Genomic DNA, 23,592 nt, shown 5'->3' with positions numbered 1-23,592 from the left:
AGAGTTCTCAAAGTTTTGTTGAATTGTTGCTTGTTCAGGGCACCTTAGTTAACTTTCATCAAATCCTACCACGTTATTCATATAAAAAAAAGACTACTTAATTTACCAGCGTTCAACGGCTAAGCCTGATTTAGTGGATTTTATTGCAAACATTTGTTTTAGACAATTTGGCAATATTGTCGGGCTAAGATTCACTAAGCAGTTAATCCAAATAAAAGCCGTGGGTATTTATAGTGATACATGCAGCTAATTAGAATTGGGTTTAATTGAACTATGCTTGCCGCTTTCAGTAAAAGGGACAATAATGAAGCTTGAATTTTCTTGCATATCTGATCTGTTTGTATGTGTTTTCAGATTGTTATAAGAAACTGAAAAGCAAGCCAAGGATGAGAATGGTGGAGCCATTGAACCGAAGCCATTTCTGGTAAGTACTTAATTTCCTATATTGACAAACTGTTGTGGGGAAATACGTGTGTGTGTGTGTGTGTGTGTGTGTGTGTGTATATATATATATATATGTGTATATATATATGTGTATATATATATATATATATATATATATATATATATATATATATATATATTATTCACGTAAGAGTTACTGTGACTTGCCATCAATCTGCCTTCAAGCCGTTCCCTATTATAAAATATGTAAACTACTACATTTCCATCTGGATGTGACCGTGAATTGTGGTCTATAAATTATTTGGGCCCTAAGGACTTTTACTACCAAAATAAAGGATTGTATAAGGGACATTTAATTTGTGAATATTGTGCTTTTATAATTTTAGAAGAACAAAAACTACCTGGAGAAGATGTTTGTTTCTTACAGAAACAACTTTTATCCCTAAATATTCAGACATTTAAATTTCAAATAAAATAGAGGGCAGATGAAGTCAATTTAAATAAGATACGTTTTAACTCTTAAATTAAACATATCTAATTCCAAGAAAGAAACTTTATGGTGCAATAGTTTTTCACAACTGCCATACATGACAATCGCGATTTCTTTGATAACCAATCATGACTGATCTTGCAGCAGTGTTTCTTAGGGCAATACTTCCTTGCAATAATCCGTAGATGCTATGAAGACTTAAATTGAGGTGGCTCACAAACTTTGTTAATAAAAGAAAAAAATCAAGGACGCTTTGGCTGTAAGACCTTTGCATATATTGAGAACCACTGATCCAATCTATTTCCCAGCTGGTAGGGGTATTGGTGTGGACCCAAGAGTCCTTTTGTTGAATCTAGTGCAATTTCGACACATAACACGGTCAGTATTGATAAAGTATTAATAAAAGCAAACTTGTAACGTTGGGGCTTCAGAGTCCAGGTTGTCGTCCTCACTGCGCAAATCGAAGCTCAACGGGTGCCTTTCAATACAATAAGTCATGCTTCCTCACATCCTTGTTCCTCGAGGAAATGGTTCCCTCTCCAATCATTGATGGTCCTCGAAGGGACGAGGACAGAGCTGACAGTGAAGCAACACTGGTCCATCCTTCTGTGGAAGTCTTATTTAAATTGAACAATTATTGAGCGCTTTTATCTAACCTCATTCCTCTGGCTCTTGTGCTTTTAATGTTGAATATATGCTACATGCACTTCAACTAATAAAGTCATGAAATGATTTTTACCAATTGAACCAGCTGTTTAAGTCAGATTATTTCAATAACCTGTTGTCATCCAGATGAACAGGAGTGTGTAAAATATAGCAGCGACAAAGTAATTGACAGATACAGCTGTGCAGCACATTCTATTTAATTAACTACTTAAAATGACGGCAGCGAGGCCAGTGTCTCATCTTGTCTACGGATAAGTGCCTCAACTTCTCTCTCTGCGTCTCTTCTTCTACTTCTCCGCTTAATCACTTGTGTTTGGAAATGAAGGACACATGCTAGCATTTTGAAAATGTAAAATCCATTGACTGAATTTCTCTTTACAATGAAATTACTTTTCACTTCACTTTGGAGAGAAGCAAGCGTAGAATCAAACCTTAGTGTATTTAACTTGTGTGCCACAGAGGATGCTGTAAAGTGTTTAGCGGCTGAGAAGGAGGAGAGGTATAGACGTGCAATGTTTTTAAGATGTAAAGGACATTTCTTTTGTGATGTGATTCTACGGATACATGTGTGGAAGCAGGAACAGGAGTTATGGCGATGTTAAGCAGTTTGGTGCCGATGATGAGGATTACAGATTTGTTGAGTTTGAGAAAGTTTGCTTGCAAGCAGGTCTTGATGTCTTTGAGGCACTTTTTGATAGTGAGGTGTTGGATTTTGTGGCAATGTAGAGCTGGGTGTAGTCAGAAAAGCAGGAGTGGAAATGTAGACCGTGATGGTTGTATGTATGAAGTTGCCCAGAGCGAGGAACAAGAGGAGGATGATGATGAGGAGGGGGCCGAGTGCTGAACCCTGCAGGACACATTATATTTCTATTCGCAATAGAGCGCTTTTCTTAAGCATTTTTTTTCATGAATAGGTCCTATATTGTTTCTGTCATTGGTAATAATACATTGAGGACTTAAAATTACAATGTATTTAGTGATAATTACTGATTTAAATTGTCCTAAGAATTTCGAATTATGTCAAACATAATTGCATAGAACGGGGAAGAGCACAGACGTTTGAAGTATTTTGATGTAGATTAATCAGGCTGGCTGAAGGATAATGAATTGGGCACTTAATAGCTTTTTTTTAGATTGGCAAAATTGCTTTGGTACATATATTGGCCTAAAACATCTTGCTAACTAACTTATATTAATTTATGAATTCTCAACGTTTTTAAGTTGAAGTGCCATCATTGATGATCTGTTATCAACTGACATTTAAAGCCAGGTTGCTGATCGTTGTGCTTCATTGTTTGCTGCTTTAGTGTAACCAAATGTGCGGCTAAATATGGTCCCAAAATGTACTCTTTACTATTCATGCATGTTATGCAGCTGTGGTGATGCGTTGTTTCAGTCAGTATTTGTGGTTCACTGTTCACAATGAAGAATACATGCGACGTTGACCGTTTTGTGTATCTAATATATTTAGATACAAAATAATTGTAAAGCTTGTGTATTCGTATTCATCAGTGTTCCAGTGTTTTTGGTTGTATGCTGCAAATGTTGTCCTGTGAAGACCCGTGTTGATTCGAGCAGTTATGGTTCGCATACGATGTTAAGGTGCTGCGTTACACACATGTGTTGATATTAACATGCACTGCATCGATAAACAGTGGCCCCTCATTCTCTGCCGGAACGTTATTCACTTTTTGCACACTACCCAGAGTCATGATGACTGTGCCAGCAGCTCGTGCCGATGTGCTGTGGAAACAAGCGCGGATACTCTGAACAAATATCACAACGGACGGATGGGCACATTTTTGTTAAGAGTATGTAGCCGTTACTCCACTTGACCGAACGGAAACTGAAAACCAAACTTGCAGTGTCACGATAGGAGACCCCCGGCAATGATTCAGCGAGTTATTACGCGTTTCTGCTCGCTATTCAACTAACGGTAGCTAGCTCGCTAGCTAGCGCGTGCTACGACTGTGTAGCCGGGGAAACCGAGGCAAGAGCTGCGGCAAAGTCACGTTACCTGGTTTCATATACCCGATAAACCACCGGTTTAGTGTCGCTGATCACCGAGTGGTGATAGCGGTCCCGTTTTTACTTGGAACCGGGATCTTGCTGGAGTGGGGAGTTCGGGATTCCTTTTGCGGCCTACACAACCCCGACCTAAATTAGTTAAGAGTCCGGTCAGGACAGCATGGTGAATTTGTTAGATGTGAATTGACAGCTCTGTCACATATGGCTAATATTGCTTGATTTTTGTTTAGCTACATTTGATATGTTCGTCGTATGCGCATGGCTGGTTTGTGGCTTGGCTTGTCTGGTGGTATTCAAATGCTTTCAAAAAGGGATCGTTTGCTAACTTAACCGGTAGCTCGCTGCTAGCTAATCACGGGCTAACATAAACTCCGTAGCAAACGTTACTGACCAATTTCTTTGATACGTTGGGCGTCCCAAATTATTAATATGCTAAACGTGTTTCCAGACAGCCAGCAAGCAAACCAATATTGTTTGTGACTAGTAAGTAATCTACCGTGCGTGTGTAATGACTAGGTTAACAATAGGTAAATATCGTTATGCTGTTAGCAAGGTTGACGTTAGCTAGGTCGCTGTAACTTAAACCGTTCAGCGTCAATTCACTGTAGTTTATGATGGCATACATCCGTTTTATTGGGAATTCACCTAAATGAGAGTGCACTACAAGAAACGTGTTGTTGGGCCCATTCTGATTCAATTAACGTGTGTGGTATGTTGCTAGTTAGCCACTGGCTATTGATCAGCCTTAGTCTGCATTGTGATGTTCAGACCTTGCTAACTGAATCAAATTGTGTACCATTACATATTTAAATTATTTTAAATGTGCTTGTTGTAAATATGAAAAATCAGAAATAAATGATCTGCAACATATTTAAAAAAAAAGAAGAAATACTTTGTTTTTAAATGAAGCACTCATCATTGTAAAGAAAGAGGCCTTTGTGTAAATGTATTAACCAGCTCTAACTGATTTTTTTATATATTATATATATATATATATATATATATATATATATATATATATATATATTAATTATTCACGTAAGGGTTACTGTGACTTGCACACACTCGCATATATATATATATATATATATATGCGTGTGTGTGCATGGATGCAAAGGGCGAGATGATCCTTAAGATTGGTGAACCGTTTAAACTATCTAGGACATTGTTTATTGTCTAATTTATTTTTGGTATAATTTTACAGATAACGTCACTGGAACATGCTGTTAAGTGGGTATTGCCAAACTAATTCTCTGTAAGTATGTTTCAAAATTCTTGTTGTGGATACTTATACAGTTATTGACTTTGAGAATCTGGAAGTGTCATTTGATTTTAGATGTTCGAAATAATATTTGGCTTATTTAAAAATTGCATAACTGTTCTGATGTTCATGGATATTTCTCAACAGGAGCAATCAATAGAGATTATCAACAATGAAGGTTGACAGAAGCAAGTTAAAGAAAACTCCTACGGAAGCTGTGAGTATTGCTATGTGGCCATTCTTAGCCTCATTGTGATTTCATTAGAGTTGGGACACTATGACCAAATGTGAAAGGAAACCATAAAAGGACGTAATCCAAGGAATTTTCTATGTAACAGGACAGTTTAGTTAAAGGTGTTCATCTTCATTTGGTTGACTTTGGCATTAGCATTAACAGCAGTACATGCCTCTCAACTGCGTCTTTTCATGTAACTGGTCACTGTGGCTGCTACTTTTACGTTTACTTTTACTGACCAATAAAGCACTAAGAGCCAGAGATGCACCAATCGATTGGCAGCTGGTTGTTAGGACATCTATGACCTGTGAATGGCTGATTGGTTGAATTGTTCACATTTATTTGGTAATAACATTTACACGTATGTCCAGCTGTCCCCACAATTATGTTAAAAGTCAGCACACAGCTGCTGAAATGGTAATGCTCCATTCAGACATAAGAGATCATCGTTCAAAAAATATTAAATGTTTGCTGTTTTTAACAACTCTCATTCGTGCCACCACTGAAAATAAGATAAAGGAAGAATATATTAAAAACAAACTTTATCAGACACTTTATTATATTGTAATTCATTCCCATACATGCTGCCAAGAATAATAGCAATGTGTGTTGACAACGTGGGGTTCTTCCTTAGCCCTGTCCTGCTTATAACGGAGCTTAATGCCATTGTTAACCGAGGTTGCATTGACTTGCATTATGCTGATTTCTACCCTTTTATGGAGTAAGATTGAGTCGAGGTAAATTATGCCTTAATGTGTCTTTTTAGTTTATGGTGAGAAACTTTAACTCATACAGTTGTTTTCACAGCAATACAACTGGTATTACAGAGTTATGACCTACATAACTTCGTAATTATATATTACTATACTATTACTACTTACTATACAGTTTGCTGTGACAATAAGGTGGCACTTCCTGTTAGTGCTTCGCAACTAGACACAAAAGTGGTATACAGCAGGACATATCTCCTCTGGCTAGCAGTAAACACTCCTACACATCTGAGATTGAAGTCTGCTAACGGTTCGGCTCCCTTGTTATAATGTTAGGGGAAACACTGGTATTCAGAAAACATTCCCCTGCTCGATTGTGTTGCGCTAACTATTATAGTGCAGTGACCCATTTTCGTGGTGCAAAACCCTCAGTATCACAGACAGCACAGTTGTCCCCTTCTTTACACAGAGGAAATGCAGATTTGTATGTCGCAGCATCGCTAATGTTCGTTCATATTGTGCTATACTATACTCTTAGAACTCAAGGGTTGCAGGTTTGTGTTGTCACTTCTGACTAACCATTTTATGGCTTTTTGACCCAACAGCCTGCCGACTGCAGGATACTTATAGAGAAGCTTAAGGCGTGCAGCGATGAGCAACTGTTGGTTGAACTGCAGCACATCAAGACATGGAATATTGGAAAGGTAAGCCCCGTAGAAAATATGGCAAAATGGACCATCTTCATCCTTTCTCTTTTGGAACCCTGTCAGTTGTCAATGATTGGGTGGAATAAACGGACATGAGAGGAATTGGACAGTCATTGGGATGCGTCTTATACATTTTCAACTGACCAAGTCACGGCACGAGAAGCATCGGTAACCAAACGGAACCACTCAGCCCGGGTTGTGTCCTTTACTAGGCAACGATCCAAATTGGCACTACATGGTTTTCCGTTGGCTCCCGTGGTCGACCGTGCATGTGTGGTGACCAAACGTGATTTGTTTTTCCAATGGCAGGCGATTTACCTGCACTGCCTCGGAGAGCGACCCATCGGGCGACGCTGCTCTAGACATCCTCTCTTTAAAAAAAACTGCTTTTATAAAAACCACTTGTCCAGTTTTTATTTTGATTTTCATAGTTTTCCTATTGCCTAAACGGGGGAAAAAAATCTGCTTTGAATCTGTCCCCTTTCAGTTTTTGAATATAAAAACAGGCTCTTACAGCCGGCAAGCTGCGCAGCTGATCATCTGGTTATATACGCTCACAATGTTGTCGGCCTGGATCTTCATTACAAAAAATTATTCTAATGAGTAGGAAGTAGTGATTTATTTTTCACTCTGTCACACTATTACTGCCACACCGCACACCCATTATTTTCAAGTTTGTACAACGTCTTACAAAATGCGTAAATAAACAGGCGCTCTATTAATAACAGGTCAGATTAATTTAAAACATATTCATTTCAACAGCTATGCTGTGTGACCGGCAATAAATTGAGAAGACCACAAGGCGAGTTCGATGCAATTCCTCCCAAAATGCTTTTGGTGAATTATACGTTTGAGGGCTGAAACGTATGTTCTTTAATTGGTTTGATGTGGATGTGCTCTTGGACTGCATGCTCCCCAGGATGCCTTGGTTGTTCTAACGGTAATTACCATTCCCCTGTTGGTATGAGCATTCTGAAACATGATGCCTTTGGGCCACCAGAAATTCAAAAAAGTAAAGAATTAGATGAGCAGGTGCCAAGAACTGGTATCCAGTGAGTCAACACCACCTTGATTATGAACAGATTGTTTAAACATCTCTAAGCTGTTTTATCTGTAAAACTTTTCCACATTTGTAAATGTGTTGTTTATAACCATTTGATGAGCCAAGAAAAATAAACAAGCTCACCCAGAAATAAAACGTTAAATGGCATTTCACAGGTTTAACTAAGGAAATCAGTCTTATGCTTGTATCAGACTTTCCAAATACTTCTTGTATTGTAAGCAGTTTCCTGCTATTTCTTTTTTTTTTTCTTTTTTCAGGGCACTAAAAACTTTTGTTTGATACCTTTTACTGAATATCTTTTTCTTTTCTTTTTTTTTTTTTTTTTTTTTCAACAGTGTGAGCTGTACCACTGGGTGGACCTACTGGACCGCTTTGATGGCATTCTGTGCGATGCGGGCCAGACAGTGGAGAATATGTCCTGGCTGCTGGTGTGTGACCGCCCTGATAACGGACAGCTCAAAGCCCTGCTTTTGGCAGTTCTCAACTTCACAGCCCTGCTCATTGAGTACAGCTTCTCTAGGCACCTCTACAGCTCCATAGAGGTAGGTTTGAATCGGCTACACTGTGGATCACTAATAATCATCGTTTCTGGGGGGGGCAAAAAAAGGCAGCTTCTCTAACTTTAACCCTGTTTCATCTTCTCCCTTCCAACCCCTTTTACAGCACTTAACCACCTTGTTAGCATCATGTGACATGCAGGTGGTCTTGTCTGTGCTGAACCTGCTGTATGTGTTCAGTAAGCGGTCCAACTACATCACAAGACTGGGATCTGACAAAAGGACCCCTCTACTGGCCCGTTTGCAACACCTGGCCGAGGTCTAGTGAATGCCATTGTTTTTGCTATTCCCATGATTCCAGCTGTCCCTCAAGAGAAAGAACTGTGTTGTTTAGTGCCTTTGTTCCCTTCTGTAGAGCTGGGGAGGAAAGGAGAATGGCTTCGGTCTGGCTGAGTGCTGCAGGGATCTGCTCATGACGGTAAGAATTTTACAGTGTGCTGTTTTCTATAATCGACTACCAAAATCATTGAGACCTTTTTTTATGTTTTTGAATAAAGGCTTTGAAATTAACCACTATATGTTAACTATCATCCCTCACTTTGCTGCCCCCTGATGGTACTTGAGCAGAAGTACCCGCCCAGTGCCACCACACTGCACTTTGAGTTTTACGCTGAACCGGGCCCTGAGGTAAAAGTAGAGAAGAAGGTAAAGACCAAAGTATTTATTCATGCAGTCATTATGTAATAAAAACGAAATATATTTTTGATCAATTGTATTGATGACTCCACTTCTTCCCTGACCTTTCTGAACTCCTAACAGACAAGCACTAACACACTACACTATATTCACATCGAGCAGCTTGACAAGGTACAGTCGAGTTAGAATTCCGTCATTAAGTCAAAATACAGCAGAAATACTTTAGGTTCTTCATCCTTCACATGTTCTGCATTTCTTAGATTTCAGAGAGCCCATCTGAGATTATGGAGTCATTGACAGTGATGTATAACATCCCTAAAGACAAGCAGACCTTGCTGTTCACACACATTCGACTGGCCCATGGTTTCTCAGACCACAAGAAGAGGTTGCAGGCTGTGCAGGCCCGACTGCATGCGATCTCCATACTGGGTGAGTGGAAGCCTTCTTCCTAAAATCAAGTGACCGAACGTTTTAGTTCCGTGTTTGTTGTTTCATGTTTTCTCTTTCTCTTGCTTTGCAGTGTATTCAAATGCACTCCAAGAATCGGCCAACAGCATTCTGTACAATGGCTTGATAGAAGAGCTGGTGGATGTATTACAGATTACAGACAAACAGCTTGTGGCGAGTATTTACTGTTACTGACTTTACTGTTTTGACTTTTATCACTAAATTCCTGTGCCACACTAGACACCTTTTTCTGCCTGGTCAGACCTAGATTCATTTTAGACTATCTTAATTAGTTTACTCTCCAGTGTCCCAGTCCCTTTTTCTGAAATGATGAATTTGATTTTGTTTTTCAGGATATCAAAGCAGCGTCTTTGCGCACTTTAACTTCAATTGTCCATCTGGAGAGGACGCCCAAGCTTTCCAACATCATCGACTGCACCGGCACTGCCTCCTACCATGGCTTCTTGCCTGTGTTGGTGCGCAACTGCATACAGGCCATGATCGGTGAGAATGCTGCTAAAGGATTTTGTCTCACAGTTTACAGTCTGATGCACAAGACACTGGGACATTTAAAATGGATGCTTGTTTATTAACAATTTCTCTTTCCCAGATCCTCTGATGGAACCCTACCCGCACCAGTTTGCCACCGCACTGTTCTCCTTCCTCTACCACTTGGCCAGCTATGATGCTGGAGGGGAAGCCCTTGTGTCCTGTGGCATGATGGAAGCTCTCCTGAAGGTACATCCTGATACTGCAAATATACTATTACCTATTGAGATTGTTTGCTTTTCCTTTTCATTAACTTTTACCTTTTTTTTATTGTATTACTTTTGTAGGTTATCAAGTTTCTGGGTGATGAGCAGGACCAGATCACCTTTGTGACGCGAGCAGTGAGGGTTGTGGACCTCATCACCAACCTTGACATGGCTGCCTTTCAGTCCCACAGCGGCCTTTCCATTTTTATCTCCAGGCTAGAGGTTGGTGCCACACTTTGCATTTCTCATTGCTGACAAGGCAGTCTTCAGTTAGAGTCACTTCAAGTTCAGCAAAAGCTCTCAACTCACTCGTTTTTCCCCATCAACCCTCTCTATTACTCTGTGTAGCATGAGGTAGAACTGTCAAGGAAAGAGTGCCCTTTTGTCATCAAGCCAAAGATCCAGAGGCCTAGCACAGCTGCAGAGTCGGAAGACATGGATACGGACATGGAGAGTGAGTCCCCCCACCTTCATGAATGAATTCCACTGAGGAATACAATTTTAATACATTTGAGGCTATTTTTCAACACCACCAAATGCAAAACTATCCCCTGGCTGTTGTGTTTATTTGCTGACTATGTATTCTCAGTGTCGGAGGTTGCCATGGAAAGCAGCCCTGGACCATCCACATCTTCTGCTTCCAAATCTGAAGCGGACCTCCGAGCACAGACCACTGCTGCTAACACGCCTCGTGCAGGTAGACACACAGCCAAAAAACAACAACAAACACCTGTCCCTATTGTACTCGGTCATCACCATGCCATTCTTGTCTCTCTAGGTATGCAGTGTATTCCGCAGAGGGCAGCACTGTTAAAGTCAATGCTTAATTTCTTGAAGAAAGCAATCCAGGACCCGGCCTTTTCTGATGGTATCCGCCACGGTAAGTCATTGGTACTTCTTACCCGTTGGACAAATTTTAGAGAGTTTTGTGTTAATCTTGTTTATACATGTTGAACAGGGTAATACATCGTTGCCTCAAGATTTCACAATGCAAATGTTGGTGGTTAATGTGTACATGTGCTCTTTTTCTCACAAGTAATGGATGGGTCGTTGCCTACCTCACTCAAGCACATCATCAGTAATGCAGAATATTATGGCCCTTCACTGTTCCTCTTGGGTGAGTTCACAGTAGCCCTTCAGAAAAGTCCTTTAAGCACTCTTCTGACTGCGCAAAGTCCTCTCCCTTGATTACAGAGATGCAATATTTAACTGTGTGTCAACTTGCGAAATGAATGTAATAAAATGTCTCTGCTTATTATTAATGCTATGGGAAATTTGTTAGGATTTCTATTGCTTATGATCTCCTTTTTTCCCTTTCCCCTTGTCGTAGCGACGGAGGTTGTGACGGTGTTTGTGTTCCAGGAGCCATCACTGCTCTCGTCCCTGCAGGATAATGGGCTCACTGACGTCATGCTGCATGCTCTTCTCATCAAAGATGTAAGTTTTACACCACTGTTTTCCTCTCACTTTGTCTCTGACAGTTAACCCCAGTTCCTTATTTTCTGATTTATTTTTCTCATTTCCCAGCACCTGAACATAATTAAATAATCTGAACATGTTACTATAAAGAGCTGATTGTAATGGTAATCTGAGAGATAATAATATATATATATATATATATATTTATTTATTTACATGCATCTTAGATTACTCTTACGCTCAGCTCTTCACTTGCTTTGGCCCGATATTTGACGTTTCAGACCTGTGGATTAAATTTACATCACTATTATTATACCTGAGTCCTTGTCTGCAGATGCTGAAAAGGAAGGAAAAAAAAAATATATATATATATATTTGAGTGGATACAGAGCACTAGATTTGTACAGTAAGAAATGATTTCACTTAAGCTGCTTCGTAGGGTCATCTTTTGTGACGACGGAGGGTGTCTGTCATGTGTGAGGCGAGTATCCAAATGTGTAGCTTGTGGTGTAGCTGTGCTGGCAATAAATCTAGCCATATGGCAAACATGGTCAACCTAAACCATGGACGTAGTGAAAAAACACTCCAGATCCCGAGGTTCCGTGTGTCCCACTTCTATAATAACCTCTGGGTCCTGATGTCCTACTGCTACACCAATAGCATCTGGCTGGGTACAGATGGCATCACTATTATCTGGATCAGGGGTGCTTACACCTTTCGCCTCGGGAGCTACTTTTTCATTGACCGAGTCATGGTGATCTAAACCTTCATCTGTAGATTAAGTGTTTCCAGTATATTGAGAATGCTGTGTTAAAGGATGCTCCCTTATTTCATTTATTTAAAAAATAATGAATTTGGTTATGTACACCTCACTAAAATGGTATACTGATTTAAAAATGTGTGTGAGTGAATGCTGATGCTAAAAATAAAAAGGGACAGACTGAAAGAAGATGCATCAGAAATAAATCAATATCGCAAGAATAACTATTTGGTGAAACAACCTCCAATTTGTGTTTCCAATGGGTTTGCTTAGATGTTAAAACAACTGGACGACAAAAACAGTCATCGACATTTGTGAAACGGTTCCAAAAAGGAGCACTGTCAAGAGGCAAAGGTTGATGCTTGGTCCTTTACAACTGAGGAAACTTATTTTTTTTGACTGTTGTTGTTTTTTCTTCATTGGGTCTCCGCCCAGGTTCCTGCTACCCGGGAGGTGTTGGGCTCTCTCCCCAATGTGTTCAGCGCCCTGTGCCTGAATGCCAGAGGCCTGCACTCCTTCGTTCAGTGCCAGCCGTTTGAGCGCCTCTTCAAAGTGCTTTTGTCCCCTGACTACCTGCCCGCAATGCGACGGCGACGCAGCTCAGACCCATTGGGTAAGTTAAACTAAGTGCGTTGTGTTGTTTGGGTCTTGGTCCGTGGGACCTGCTTGAGTTGACAATCATTCGGCCTTTGGGCTTCAGGTGACACTGCATCCAACTTGGGCAGTGCTGTGGATGAACTTATGAGGCACCAACCCACTTTGAAGACTGATGCTACAACTGCCATTATTAAGGTAGCGTATCTTCATTCACAAGCGACCTTTCTAATTGTGAAACATCAGTTTTGCAGGGTAATTAAAGCCACCTTTTGTGTTGCAGTTACTGGAGGAGATCTGCAACCTAGGTCGAGCCCCTGAGTACATCTGCCAGAAACCGTCTATCCAGAAAGCCGATGGCACTGTGGCGGTGCCTCCAGCACGCTCCAGCCACGCTGCTGAGGAAGCTTCAAGTGAGGATGAAGAGGAAGAGGAGGCCCTCCACACATTCAGCCAGCAGCAGGGGGAACCAGAGAGCAACAGACAGTCAGTGCCACTTGAACTGTATGACGCTGAGTTCATAACGCAATAGAATTGAACATCTTTTTACAGATGATGATTTTCTTCAACTAGATCAACTACAGTTGAAATATTCCGTTTTTTCATTCTGGTAATATTTTGATTCTTGCAGGGTTGTGGGCACTGAGGAGCGGATACCCATTCCTCTCATGGATTATATACTGAACGTGGTGAGTGTTAATTTTTTTTTTAACCTTTTTAGGTTGGTTATGGGCATGTTGGGAAGTATTCCAAGCTATAATGTAAAACTTAGCCAGTGTGAGCTCTGCTTACTTCTGAGACTTCTTTGCTTGAATATTTCCTTTTCATACTTCAACTCCACTAAAGGGAAATATTACACTTCTTATTTAACAGTAAATTTAGTAATGATTCGGGCTACTTTGAAGATAAAAATTCTTTACTACAGAATATAAATGTATTAATTAGGCGTGAAATGCTTTCCGGACCAGAAACTGCCTCACCTGTGTCTGAGATATGCCTGGAGAGGGCCAGACAGCTCTCCCATCTTGAAAATTAATTTAAATAAAATCTGGTTAATTATGCAACCGGGGGGAGGCAAAAAAGACTTTGGCGAGCCGCCACTGTCTTGGTTATTAATGGAAACGCTTTAACTAATATCCTAGTTTAGTCACAGATTTGCGATGTACCTGTTTTCTAGATGAAGTTTGTGGAATCCATTCTGAGCAACAACACCACAGATGACCACTGTCAGGAGTTTGTCAACCAGAAGGGTCTGCTACCTCTGGTTTCTATTCTGGGCCTGCCCAACTTGCCCATAGACTTCCCCACGTCTGCTGCCTGCCAGGCTGTGGCTGGTGTCTGCAAATCCATATTGGTAAGCACAAAATCAAGATCCCTGTTTCCTGTGTTCACTAATCAGGAATGACACTAACATTAATATCCTCAGCCATGTGTAACCAAAGGACTCATTTGTTTACATGGTAAAATAAATATTAGTTTGCTGAATTCCAACTGAAGTGCTTTCTCCTTAAATTCTCTCTGTTAGACACTCTCTCATGAGCCTAAGGTACTCCAAGAGGGCCTGTGCCAACTGGACAGCATCCTGACGTCTCTGGAGCCACTTCATCGACCAATTGAGGTGCCTGGTGGATCTGTGCTGCTGAGAGAACTGGCCAACGCAGGCCATGTCACCGACCCGACGTTGTCGGCACGGGCCACACCACTGCTACATGCTCTTACTGCAGCGCATGCCTACATCCTCATGTTTGTCCATACTTGCAGAGTAGGGCAGGTAAATATGGATGTATTTTCTCAATGAATTAAATTAACACACCTTTTACTTGTTTAGCTCAACTGTAGGCTTTATTTTTGTTGATCGGATTGTAAAAGATGTAATTACGTCCACTTAGTATATTATCCGAAAGGGGCAACACATTTCATTACCGTCACAGCTTGTTTTATGTCGGCAATCTAATCTATTTTCCACATGTCTTGGCTGTGATGTTTGCATAGTATACTCCAGTGGCGTGAAGATACATTAGAGTCTAATTATTACCATGTGATTGGGGAGAGGTCCTATTTCATTTCCAAATGTTACTGCTCCCTGAATATTTCTACTCCTTTCTAAACAGAGTGAGATCAGAGCCATCTCAGTCAACCAGTGGGGCTCCCAGCTGGGCTTGAGCGTTCTCAACAAGCTTAGCCAGCTCTACTGCTCTCTGGTATGGGAGAGCACCGTGCTGCTGTCCCTTTGCACGCCCAACAGGTGGGTAGCTTATCTTTGCACCCTTTTTTTAAAACTCCGTGGTAATCAAGTAACACGGCTTGTCTGTGTGTACCAGTCTGCCCCCAGGATGTGAGTTTGGCCAGGCCGACATGCAGAAACTGGTGCCCAAGGAGGAGAAGCCATCTGGCAGCACTGCACCCGCCACGTCATCTGGCTCCAGGAGAACTGGTAATTGAACAATTACCTTTTTACTAAGCGACCACTATGTCCACGGATACCCGCCAACCCCTTCCTTCTCTCTTTTATCTACCAGAGTCTGAGGCAGTGACTGTAGATTCAACTACTGGTGGACTGCTGGAAGGCATGGGTCTAGATGGTGACACCTTGGCTCCCATGGAGACGGACGAACCCACCGCGACTGACCCTAAGGCCAAGTCCAAACTTACCCCAGCTATGGCCACCCGCATTAAACAGATAAAACCTCTACTATCCGGTGAGCTCATTTAATGTTGTTTAAAATTGTAACCTATTTGACAATATGTCATTGATTTCCCAGAGCCCCAATGAGTACTATTGTTTCAAACTAACCTGCATGTGTCCTTCCAGCTTCATCTCGATTAGGGAGAGCTCTGGCTGAACTCTTTGGCCTGCTGGTGAAGCTGTGTGTGGGCTCCCCAGTGCGCCAACGGCGGTCCCACCACGCCACAAGCACAGGCACTACACCCACGCCTGCTGCCCGGGCCACTGCCTCTGCCCTGACAAAGCTCCTCACAAAGGGTCTCAGTTGGCAGCCACCACCCTACACACCCACCCCTCGTTTCAGGTAAGATCAGACAACCACATCCATTTTTAAAAGTACACACATAGGTGATGTGGAGGGTTTGTTTTTATTGTTTACCTTTGTGTTTGGCAGGCTGACTTTCTTCATCTGCTCAGTGGGCTTCACGTCCCCCATGCTGTTTGATGAGAGGAAGTACCCCTACCACCTTATGCTGCAGAAGTTCTTCTGCTCTGGGGGCCATGATGCCTTATTTGAGTAAGTCTTCACCTGTGCAGGGACCTATCTTCATCTGAAATTTCCATGTTAAACTGGAGTTTTATTGGTTTTGTGCAGGACATTTAACTGGGCCCTGTCAATGGGTGGAAAGGTACCTGTATCTGAGGGTTTGGAGCATACTGATCTGCCAGACGGGACAGGGGAGTTCCTGGATGCTTGGTTAATGCTGGTGGAGAAGATGGTGAACCCAAGCACTGTGCTGGACTCACCCCATTCCCTGCCAGCTAAAACGCCTGGTGTCACACCCACCATGCCGCAGTTCAGTGCCCTTCGGTTCCTCATAGTCACCCAAAAGGTCAGTATCCCCTAGCTGTAGAAAGTCAAATGACGCAGTTACTGTCTTCAGATAAATAGTTGAGTTTGCCTTCTCGGAAGCAAATTACATATCTGTGGGAATCAAGTGGGTAAGCTTGTGAAAACAGGGAAATGAGAATAGATGCTTGATTATTCTGGTGTTTCATTTGAATATAATTTTGAGAATGAACAAGAAAAATATAAACTTTTGCGACTGAACATTCCAGACTCCTAAATAACATAACAGTAAGGCATTCCCAAATGTGGCGTTCTAAGAAGTCAATCACTACTAAGCTCCAAAACTAGTTGATTACTACTGCATAGGGGATGCATCGTATTATTTACTACCGATTGATCCTTTCTAAAAAGATCTCAAATACAAGCAGTTAATGGAGGCCAGAGATACCAAAGCCCAGAGGTCTTTCACAAATGAGCAGAGATTTGACTAAAGCCAGCTATTCTAGAGATAGTCTTTGACTGCAGTAACAGTGTGACTGCTTTCACACAGGGATAGATGGGCTAAGGAAAGCCAATATTACAGCACCGTCCCTGTGTTCTGGCAAAATAATTAGACCCAACGGCTTACTTTTGGAAAGCAATACCGTTTTTATTATTGATCAACATATGTTTTGTGTATATTTCATCAAATGCCTTTTCAAAGCAGCTTGTATAAGCTGTATGATTTAGCATGTCCAAACTAGTGATGAGAGTTGTAGAATTAGCTATGACGATATGTTAGCACTTTATGTTCATAAGTCTCTCCTTTTATCAAGGCTGCATTCAGTTGCATCCGCAGTCTGTGGAACAGAAAGCCTCTGAAGGTGTATGGAGGCAGAATGGCCGAATCGATGCTGGCCATCCTCTGCCACATACTGAGAGGGGAGCCTGTAATTCAGGAGCGCCTGGCCAAGGAGAGAGAGGGGGCGCTGCGCCCGGATGACGAAGCACCCTATACATTAACTTTGTCCCCTGATCGGGCCCCTGGAGCATCTACAACAAGCGGGGAGGCCTCAGCAGCCACTGGAACAGCACCTGCTGTGCCAGCAGCAACGGCAGTGGTAGCAGCAGCAGCAGCAGCAGCAGCAGCAGCAGGGGGAGGAGCAGCTGCAGCAGCAGGACCAGCAGCAGCCGCTGTAGCAGCAGCTGCAGGAGGAGGAGGAGGAGCAGGGGCGACTGCAGCAGCAGCAGCGGCTGCAGCAGCAGCAGCAGTAGGCGGCGGAGGCGGCGGCGGCGGAGGAGGCGGCGGCGGCAGCATAGTAGCGGCAGCAGCTGCTGCTGCTGCTGCTGATGATTCAGCTAATTCAACCCCCCGCCGTGATCCCCAGGTGAACCAGGCCCAGCTTACACAGGTAAGTGGGAGGGAAATTTAACTAACTTTAGGTTATGACCTACTCAATTTAATACTGATTCATGTATATAGCCTCCACAGGTAAACTAGATCGAATAAAGTTATTCTTAATAATAAAAAAATGAGACATTCTTTGGCAGCAACATCAGCAACGTTGACATTACTCACTATTTTATTTATTATTTCCATGCCATCAACAAATACACAATATCATCACGACAGCCTCAGCCGCTCATCCACGGTATTCCGTTAGACACTGATAGTTTCTGCATTTTACTCAAGCAAAATGCAGAAACACTTTGGATAATTTTCTTCTCTCTGCCAGGGCGCGCGCGCGCGCGCGCGCGCGCGCGCGTGCGTGCGTGCGTGCGTGCGTGCGTGCGTGCGTGCGTGCGTGCGTGCGTGCGTGCGTGTGTGTGTGTGTGTGTGTGTGTGTCAGCAAAGCACGACTGTGTGACCGAGATAAAGCGTTTGCCACACAGCATTTTTGCGGGGATATCTTGAGTTTACTGATAGCAGACCCGTTAGCTCAGGACCTTTTTTTTTTTTTTTTTTTTTTTTTTTTTTTAAATATGCCGTATATTTACTCTGATTAGTTTTCGTTTGGAACCGGGCTTTCTGGGCGTTTCACTCATCATAATACAAAAGTGTGGTATTGTATGCAATTCTTTCTGCATACAGGCTGTCGTTTGTCCCATGACGTGCCACCACAGCAGGAGGTTTGGACGGCACAGATTAACTACAATATTTTTTATTGGCACTATTTGTTTAGCTCTGTCCGCCAATCTCTTAAGAGATACTTTATATACCATCTTCCTCCCCCTTATTCTGTACACGCTTAATCCTGGGCCACCGTTTGTTTTATAACAGGGAAGATGCAGAGAGAGGGAAAGGAACGCACAAGTCCGCCAGCAGCAGCATCAGCAGGTATTAGAGCCATCAGGGAGAGTGGGAGACACTTTGAGAGAGGGAAGTAATAGGGAATGGAGACAGGTCGGAGAGGTAGAACTAAAGACTGAAAGAGCGTTTCAGAGAGGAATATTGAGATTTTAAGCTGAATATAGAACAGTAATGGGACGGAAGCAGTTTTTTAGTGTCATAAAGGTCGTGGACACTCATTGTTCTAAAAAAATTAAAATCGGGCATACGTCGAGTCAGTGGGAGAATGTCTTCTCATCCTTCAAAATGTTAGTGTGTTTGACTTTGCCTCACTATATGTCCTTTATCGTTCAGCCTCACCCCCCCCCCCCCCCCTCTTATATTTATTTGTTTGTAACTGGTAAAAAGAAATGCTTTCTCCCCTCTTTGTTTGGTGTTTTAGCTGATGGACATGGGTTTCTCGAGAGAGCATGCCATGGAGTCTCTACTGAACACCAGCACCATGGAGCAGGCCACGGAGTACCTTCTAACTCACCCTCCTCCACTTCTTGGTGGAGCAGTAAGAGTAAGTCTTCCTTGACAGAAAAATGTTTTGTAAATGCCATTTTGCACAGAGCACAAGGGGGGAAAAAAACAAACAAAACCACAGAATATAATACTTTTTACAGGATTCGGAATAGGAAAACATTTTAGTTTAAGGATCCAATAGGGTTTTATTTTGTGTGCATATTCCTGTACAATATTGTGATTGGACATTATACCTGAGCATTAAATATAAATTTAAAAATCACTAGTGCTGGTATGCATGCCAATGTATTGTGTGGATATGATTATGCCCCTAAAGAGCCAAGTCATTTGGCATAAAGTAATTCTAAGAAGAAATGGTGCAGTCTCAACAGGGCCATAAATATCCCGGTTATTGCCCGGCGGTATAAACACAGATTATAAACTTGATTTCCAAGAAAATGTATTAATAAAATGAGCATGTCTATTTCACTGGTTAGCTGTTTATCAGCATCTAAAATTCATGAATTGAAATGGCTTTGGTGGTGAGTTGCTGTTGTCAGTAGATCTCTAAATTGACGTGCATTTTATGTAATTTTAATTATTAATTATGTAATTTTAATTTAAATTATGTAATTTTATTTGTGCCCTGTCTGTGATCGGAGAACAGAAGATGTCAAATTCAGGCTGCTGAAATTGTTCCTCTTGTTGTTTTCAGGACCTGACTATGTCTGAAGAGGACCAGATGATGAGAGCCATTGCCATGTCCCTTGGGCAAGAGGTCAGCATGGAGCAGCGGTCGGATTCTCCTGAGGTGTGCCACCCTCACTACTCAGATTATATGGGGAAAAAAACATTTAATTCTGAACTGTTACCCATTATCGAGGTTTTATTTAGTAACATAGCGTAGTTGAGTAACTGTTGAGATTGTGTGTTCCTGCATCAGGAAGCAGCACGTCGGCGTGAGGAAGACGACAGGAGAGCCAGGGAGCGGGCCGAGGAGGAGGAGGCGCGTTGCTTGGAGCGCTTCATGGAGGCTGAGCCACTGGACCCCAAGGAGCTGCATACCTTCACTGACTCCATGCTGCCCGGCTGCTTCCACCTTCTGGATGAGCTGCCGGACACTGTCTACCGACTATGTGACCTTTTGATGACCGCCATTAAGAGGAGTGGAGCGGAGTACCGAGATCTCATCCTCGGCCAGGTTGTCGACCAGGTCTGTGGATAAATAATTGCATTGCAGTTTGCTTACTAGAGCCTGCGATGCATCTTTAGGAGATTGTGGTTTGCTTTAATGAAAGCTTGATTTGTTAGTTATGTCTAAAACAGGGTTCCCGCGGGTCCTTAAGTCTTAAAATGTCCTTAAATAAAAATTCGGGTAATTAAGGTCTTGTCTTAACTTTCACGTGAAGTTGCTGTAGGTATTAATTTTTTTGCGCTTAATGACGACGAGGAAGCACAGTGGCGCATCGTAAAACATCTAATAGTTGATTAATTTAGTATTGTGCGAAATGAGTCTCCGCAATTGAATAGCTGTTTACGGTACGTCGGCTACAGACGCTGACGTCAGGCTGCGTGTCGCCATTACACGGCTGTCGATGTGAGGTTGAAAATGCAAAGAAGATGGGGCAAATTTAACGACAAGTGGATGGAAGAGGATGCATTTAGGAGGTGGTTGGCGCCGGTTGAAAACCGCAATGTGTAAACTACGCAAAAAGACCTTTTCATTAGGGACCATGGGGCTCAAAGCCGTCGAGTCGCACATGAAAGGAGAAAAGCACGAGCGATATGTTGCAGCAGCTAGCCGTAGCGGGGCCAGGTTAATCCCTGCATTGTTTGCAGAACGACCTAACGACGTTACAAGTTCAGACGCCACCTCTCAGTCGGCTCTAACAAGTTTAATTTCAACACCAGACACCCAAAAGGCAGAGGTACTGTGGGTTCTCCATACTGTGACGAGGCACAATTCATTTAAATCTAATGATGACATACGTGGCGTCTTTGCTGCCATGTTCCCCAATTCGCAATGCATTGTGTTTAGTGTAATCCAAACTTGTGTATGTTATGTTGTCTCTGTTCTGCATCACAAAGGAATCACTTTGATTGTTTACATCTATATTGGCCAAACAGTGTTGGAAGGGTTATTGTCAGTTATTATACGGTCTCCTAATTTGAAAAAAGTTTGGATTTCCATTGTAGGAGGCAATAAATTGCGTATTCCAAAGAAATTGTGACATTTTTGGGTCTTAAATTATATTTGTTGAGGTCTTAAGGTCTTAAAAAGCATTACATTTTACTTTTGAAATGGTGCAAGAACCCTGTAAAAGGGCTACTCAATATTTTGGAATATTCTATGAAGTTTATAGGTTGTAGAAAGTCCTTTTAACAAATTGTTATTTTGTGTGACGGGTTGTTCGTATTTGTAAAAACAATAATTTAAACAATGTTTCAGTGTCAAGTGCACAATACCTCTAATATGTCTGGAAGGCGAATGAGGATTTTTAAGCCCCTACTGTATGTATGGGTTCTCTCTTTAAAAGTGTTTGCAATAGGAGCATTCTAGTTCCACCCTGATTGGGTTGTTTTCATGTGTAGGTGTGGCAGGCAGCAGACACCCTCATCAAAGCGGCTGAGCCTCTGACTACCAGCGACACAAAGACTGTGTCTGAATGGACCAGACAGATGGCCACGCTTCCCCAAGCCTCCAAGCTCGCGACAAGAATCCTGCTGCTCACGTTGCTATTTGAAGTAACCGAAACACACCCCTTGACAGTTGTAAGCCCAAAGTAAATTATTTTCCATTGCTGGTCATTGACGCTTATCCTAAACAATCATTTTGTTTGGTCTGTTTCGGTAGGAACTGAAGTTGTTGGGTGCTAGAGTAGTGGAGAACAGTGGGATTCTGGATCTGCTGATCAAGCTCCTTGAGGTCGTTCAGCCCTGTCTGCAAGCTGCGAAAGAACAGAAAGACATCCAGACGCCCAAGTACGTTTTGAATGGCCCTTCCATGCTCATCTTACCTTGCAAATGCTACACCAGTTCTTCCGTTTGTCCTGTGAACTTTTATTCATATTGTGAAAACTCTTCTTTCTGCAGATGGATCACACCAGTGCTCCTGATCATTGACTTCTACGAGAAGATGGCGGTATCTTCAAAGCGCAGGGAACAAATGAACAAGGTAAATCAACTTTATCAAACCCTAACCCAAATAAAGATTACCATTGTAAAGTTAGATACTGAGGTAAAATACTCATAAGTTACAAGCACAGGTAAAGACCACAATGCACTGGGTTCATAAATAGAATAAGTAATAAGAGTAAGTTTTTCGATTGATAATCTTGTACTTGCATATTTCCATTCTAAGGGAGTCATATTTATAATCCATTGTATCTCTTGCCCTTTTAACTTAACTAAATTAAAAGGCGAGTGAATCAAAACGTCTTTAGTCTTTGTAACCATACCCTCCTGCTTTACTGCTGTGATTAATGGGCTAGCTCGAGTAAAAAGCAGCAGCAGCAGCAGCAGCAGCAGCAGCAGCAGCAGAAGAACGTTACGTTCTTCACGATTTTTATCAATTTGTGGTTGCAGCACTAAATGCTTTAATATAAAATGTCGTATTTTTCTCAAGATCATTGAATTAGCATGTCTGGATTATACTGCTTTTGTTTATTTAATGAGTTGTCTTTGCTCTTCTAGTATCTTCAACCCAATGGGAATAACTGGCGGTGGTTTGATGACCGCTCGGGCCGTTGGTGCAGTTACAGTGCATCAAACAACAGTACCATCGACTCTGCTTGGAGGGCTGGGGAGAGCAGTGTCCGCTTCACAGCGGGACGCCGGAGATACACTGTGCAGTTTAACACAATGGTGCAGGTATGAACACTTTCTCTACGGCCGGAGTCCATGGATTTCTATGTTGTGTTTTTTTGCTGGGTTCCTTTTTGTTTGATTCAAAACCCTTTCTGTTTGGCAGGTTAACGAAGAGACTGGTAACAGGAGGCCAGTGATGTTAACTGTCCAGAGAGTGCCTCGCATGCCTAAGCCTGCCAAGGCTGGTGGCATCACTGACTCAGAGAGAGATGAGGAAGACAGGAGCAAAGCAGAGGAAACCCAGACTGACCTGGACTCCGAAGCAGCAGTGGAGATGAGTGTTACGAAGGAGGACTCCAGCCAGCCGAAAGAGGCCTCCTCAGCCCCGGAGTCTGACAACTCTCAGAGCGCTGATATTGTTGTACAAGGCCTGACCGGGGACATGACCACCGTTCTCATTCGTGCCTGTGTCAGTATGATTAGCGTTCCTGTTGACCCAGACACACTCCACGCCACTTTGCGTCTGTGTTTGCGTCTTACACGGAATCATCACTACGCTATGATGTTTGCCGAGCTGAAGAGCACACGGATGATTTTGGGGCTGACTCAGATCTCCGGCTTCAATGGCTTCACCCCGCTGGTCACACTGCTGTTCAGACACATCATAGAAGATCCAGCCACCCTGCGGCACACCATGGAGAAGGTTATTTTTATACCATTTTATATTATTTCTGAATTGTCATTGGAGTCATTTTACACAT

At 42.3% G+C, this 23,592-nt stretch overlaps 1 protein-coding gene across 37 annotated transcripts in view; it reads left to right on the top strand.

Annotated features, from left to right (window-relative positions):
• huwe1 (HECT, UBA and WWE domain containing E3 ubiquitin protein ligase 1) overlaps positions 1–23,592 on the top strand; it is a 42,626-nt gene that overhangs the window by 1,804 nt on the left and 17,230 nt on the right. For 13 of the 37 annotated variants that reach the window (XM_078092192.1, XM_078092125.1, XM_078092115.1 and 10 more), the window contains exons 2-42: positions 355–424; positions 4,794–4,844; positions 4,998–5,067; positions 6,401–6,499; positions 7,901–8,107; positions 8,229–8,381; positions 8,478–8,540; positions 8,690–8,767; positions 8,882–8,929; positions 9,019–9,187; positions 9,279–9,379; positions 9,559–9,709; positions 9,816–9,943; positions 10,042–10,182; positions 10,309–10,414; positions 10,550–10,657; positions 10,739–10,840; positions 10,997–11,077; positions 11,291–11,397; positions 12,575–12,752; positions 12,840–12,931; positions 13,017–13,237; positions 13,365–13,422; positions 13,911–14,087; positions 14,259–14,504; positions 14,845–14,978; positions 15,055–15,167; positions 15,253–15,432; positions 15,546–15,762; positions 15,853–15,975; positions 16,054–16,291; positions 17,064–17,639; positions 18,509–18,565; positions 18,960–19,082; positions 19,740–19,835; positions 19,968–20,237; positions 21,617–21,796; positions 21,879–22,006; positions 22,118–22,199; positions 22,718–22,894; positions 22,995–23,534. In XM_078092192.1, coding sequence (XP_077948318.1) covers positions 5,023–5,067; positions 6,401–6,499; positions 7,901–8,107; positions 8,229–8,381; positions 8,478–8,540; positions 8,690–8,767; positions 8,882–8,929; positions 9,019–9,187; positions 9,279–9,379; positions 9,559–9,709; positions 9,816–9,943; positions 10,042–10,182; positions 10,309–10,414; positions 10,550–10,657; positions 10,739–10,840; positions 10,997–11,077; positions 11,291–11,397; positions 12,575–12,752; positions 12,840–12,931; positions 13,017–13,237; positions 13,365–13,422; positions 13,911–14,087; positions 14,259–14,504; positions 14,845–14,978; positions 15,055–15,167; positions 15,253–15,432; positions 15,546–15,762; positions 15,853–15,975; positions 16,054–16,291; positions 17,064–17,639; positions 18,509–18,565; positions 18,960–19,082; positions 19,740–19,835; positions 19,968–20,237; positions 21,617–21,796; positions 21,879–22,006; positions 22,118–22,199; positions 22,718–22,894; positions 22,995–23,534 — 6,093 coding nt within the window. In that variant the 5' untranslated portion in view covers positions 355–424; positions 4,794–4,844; positions 4,998–5,022. Of the gene's footprint in view, positions 1–354; positions 425–3,235; positions 3,373–4,793; positions 4,845–4,997; positions 5,068–6,400; positions 6,500–7,900; positions 8,108–8,228; positions 8,382–8,477; positions 8,541–8,689; positions 8,768–8,881; positions 8,930–9,018; positions 9,188–9,278; positions 9,380–9,558; positions 9,710–9,815; positions 9,944–10,041; positions 10,183–10,308; positions 10,415–10,549; positions 10,658–10,738; positions 10,841–10,996; positions 11,078–11,290; positions 11,398–12,574; positions 12,753–12,839; positions 12,932–13,016; positions 13,238–13,364; positions 13,423–13,910; positions 14,088–14,258; positions 14,505–14,844; positions 14,979–15,054; positions 15,168–15,252; positions 15,433–15,545; positions 15,763–15,852; positions 15,976–16,053; positions 16,292–17,063; positions 17,640–18,508; positions 18,566–18,959; positions 19,083–19,739; positions 19,836–19,967; positions 20,238–21,616; positions 21,797–21,878; positions 22,007–22,117; positions 22,200–22,717; positions 22,895–22,994; positions 23,535–23,592 lie in introns of those variants that run through there. The other 24 variants (XM_078092106.1, XM_078092197.1, XM_078092157.1 and 21 more) reach the window with 10 other exon arrangements.

The sequence above is a fragment of the Gasterosteus aculeatus genome, chromosome 2 (genome assembly GCF_964276395.1).
Source record: "Gasterosteus aculeatus chromosome 2, fGasAcu3.hap1.1, whole genome shotgun sequence".
NCBI classification, from domain to species: Eukaryota; Metazoa; Chordata; class Actinopteri; order Perciformes; family Gasterosteidae; genus Gasterosteus; species Gasterosteus aculeatus.
Note: the sequence above shows the minus strand (reverse complement) of the source record. Positions and strands in the feature narration are given on the sequence as shown.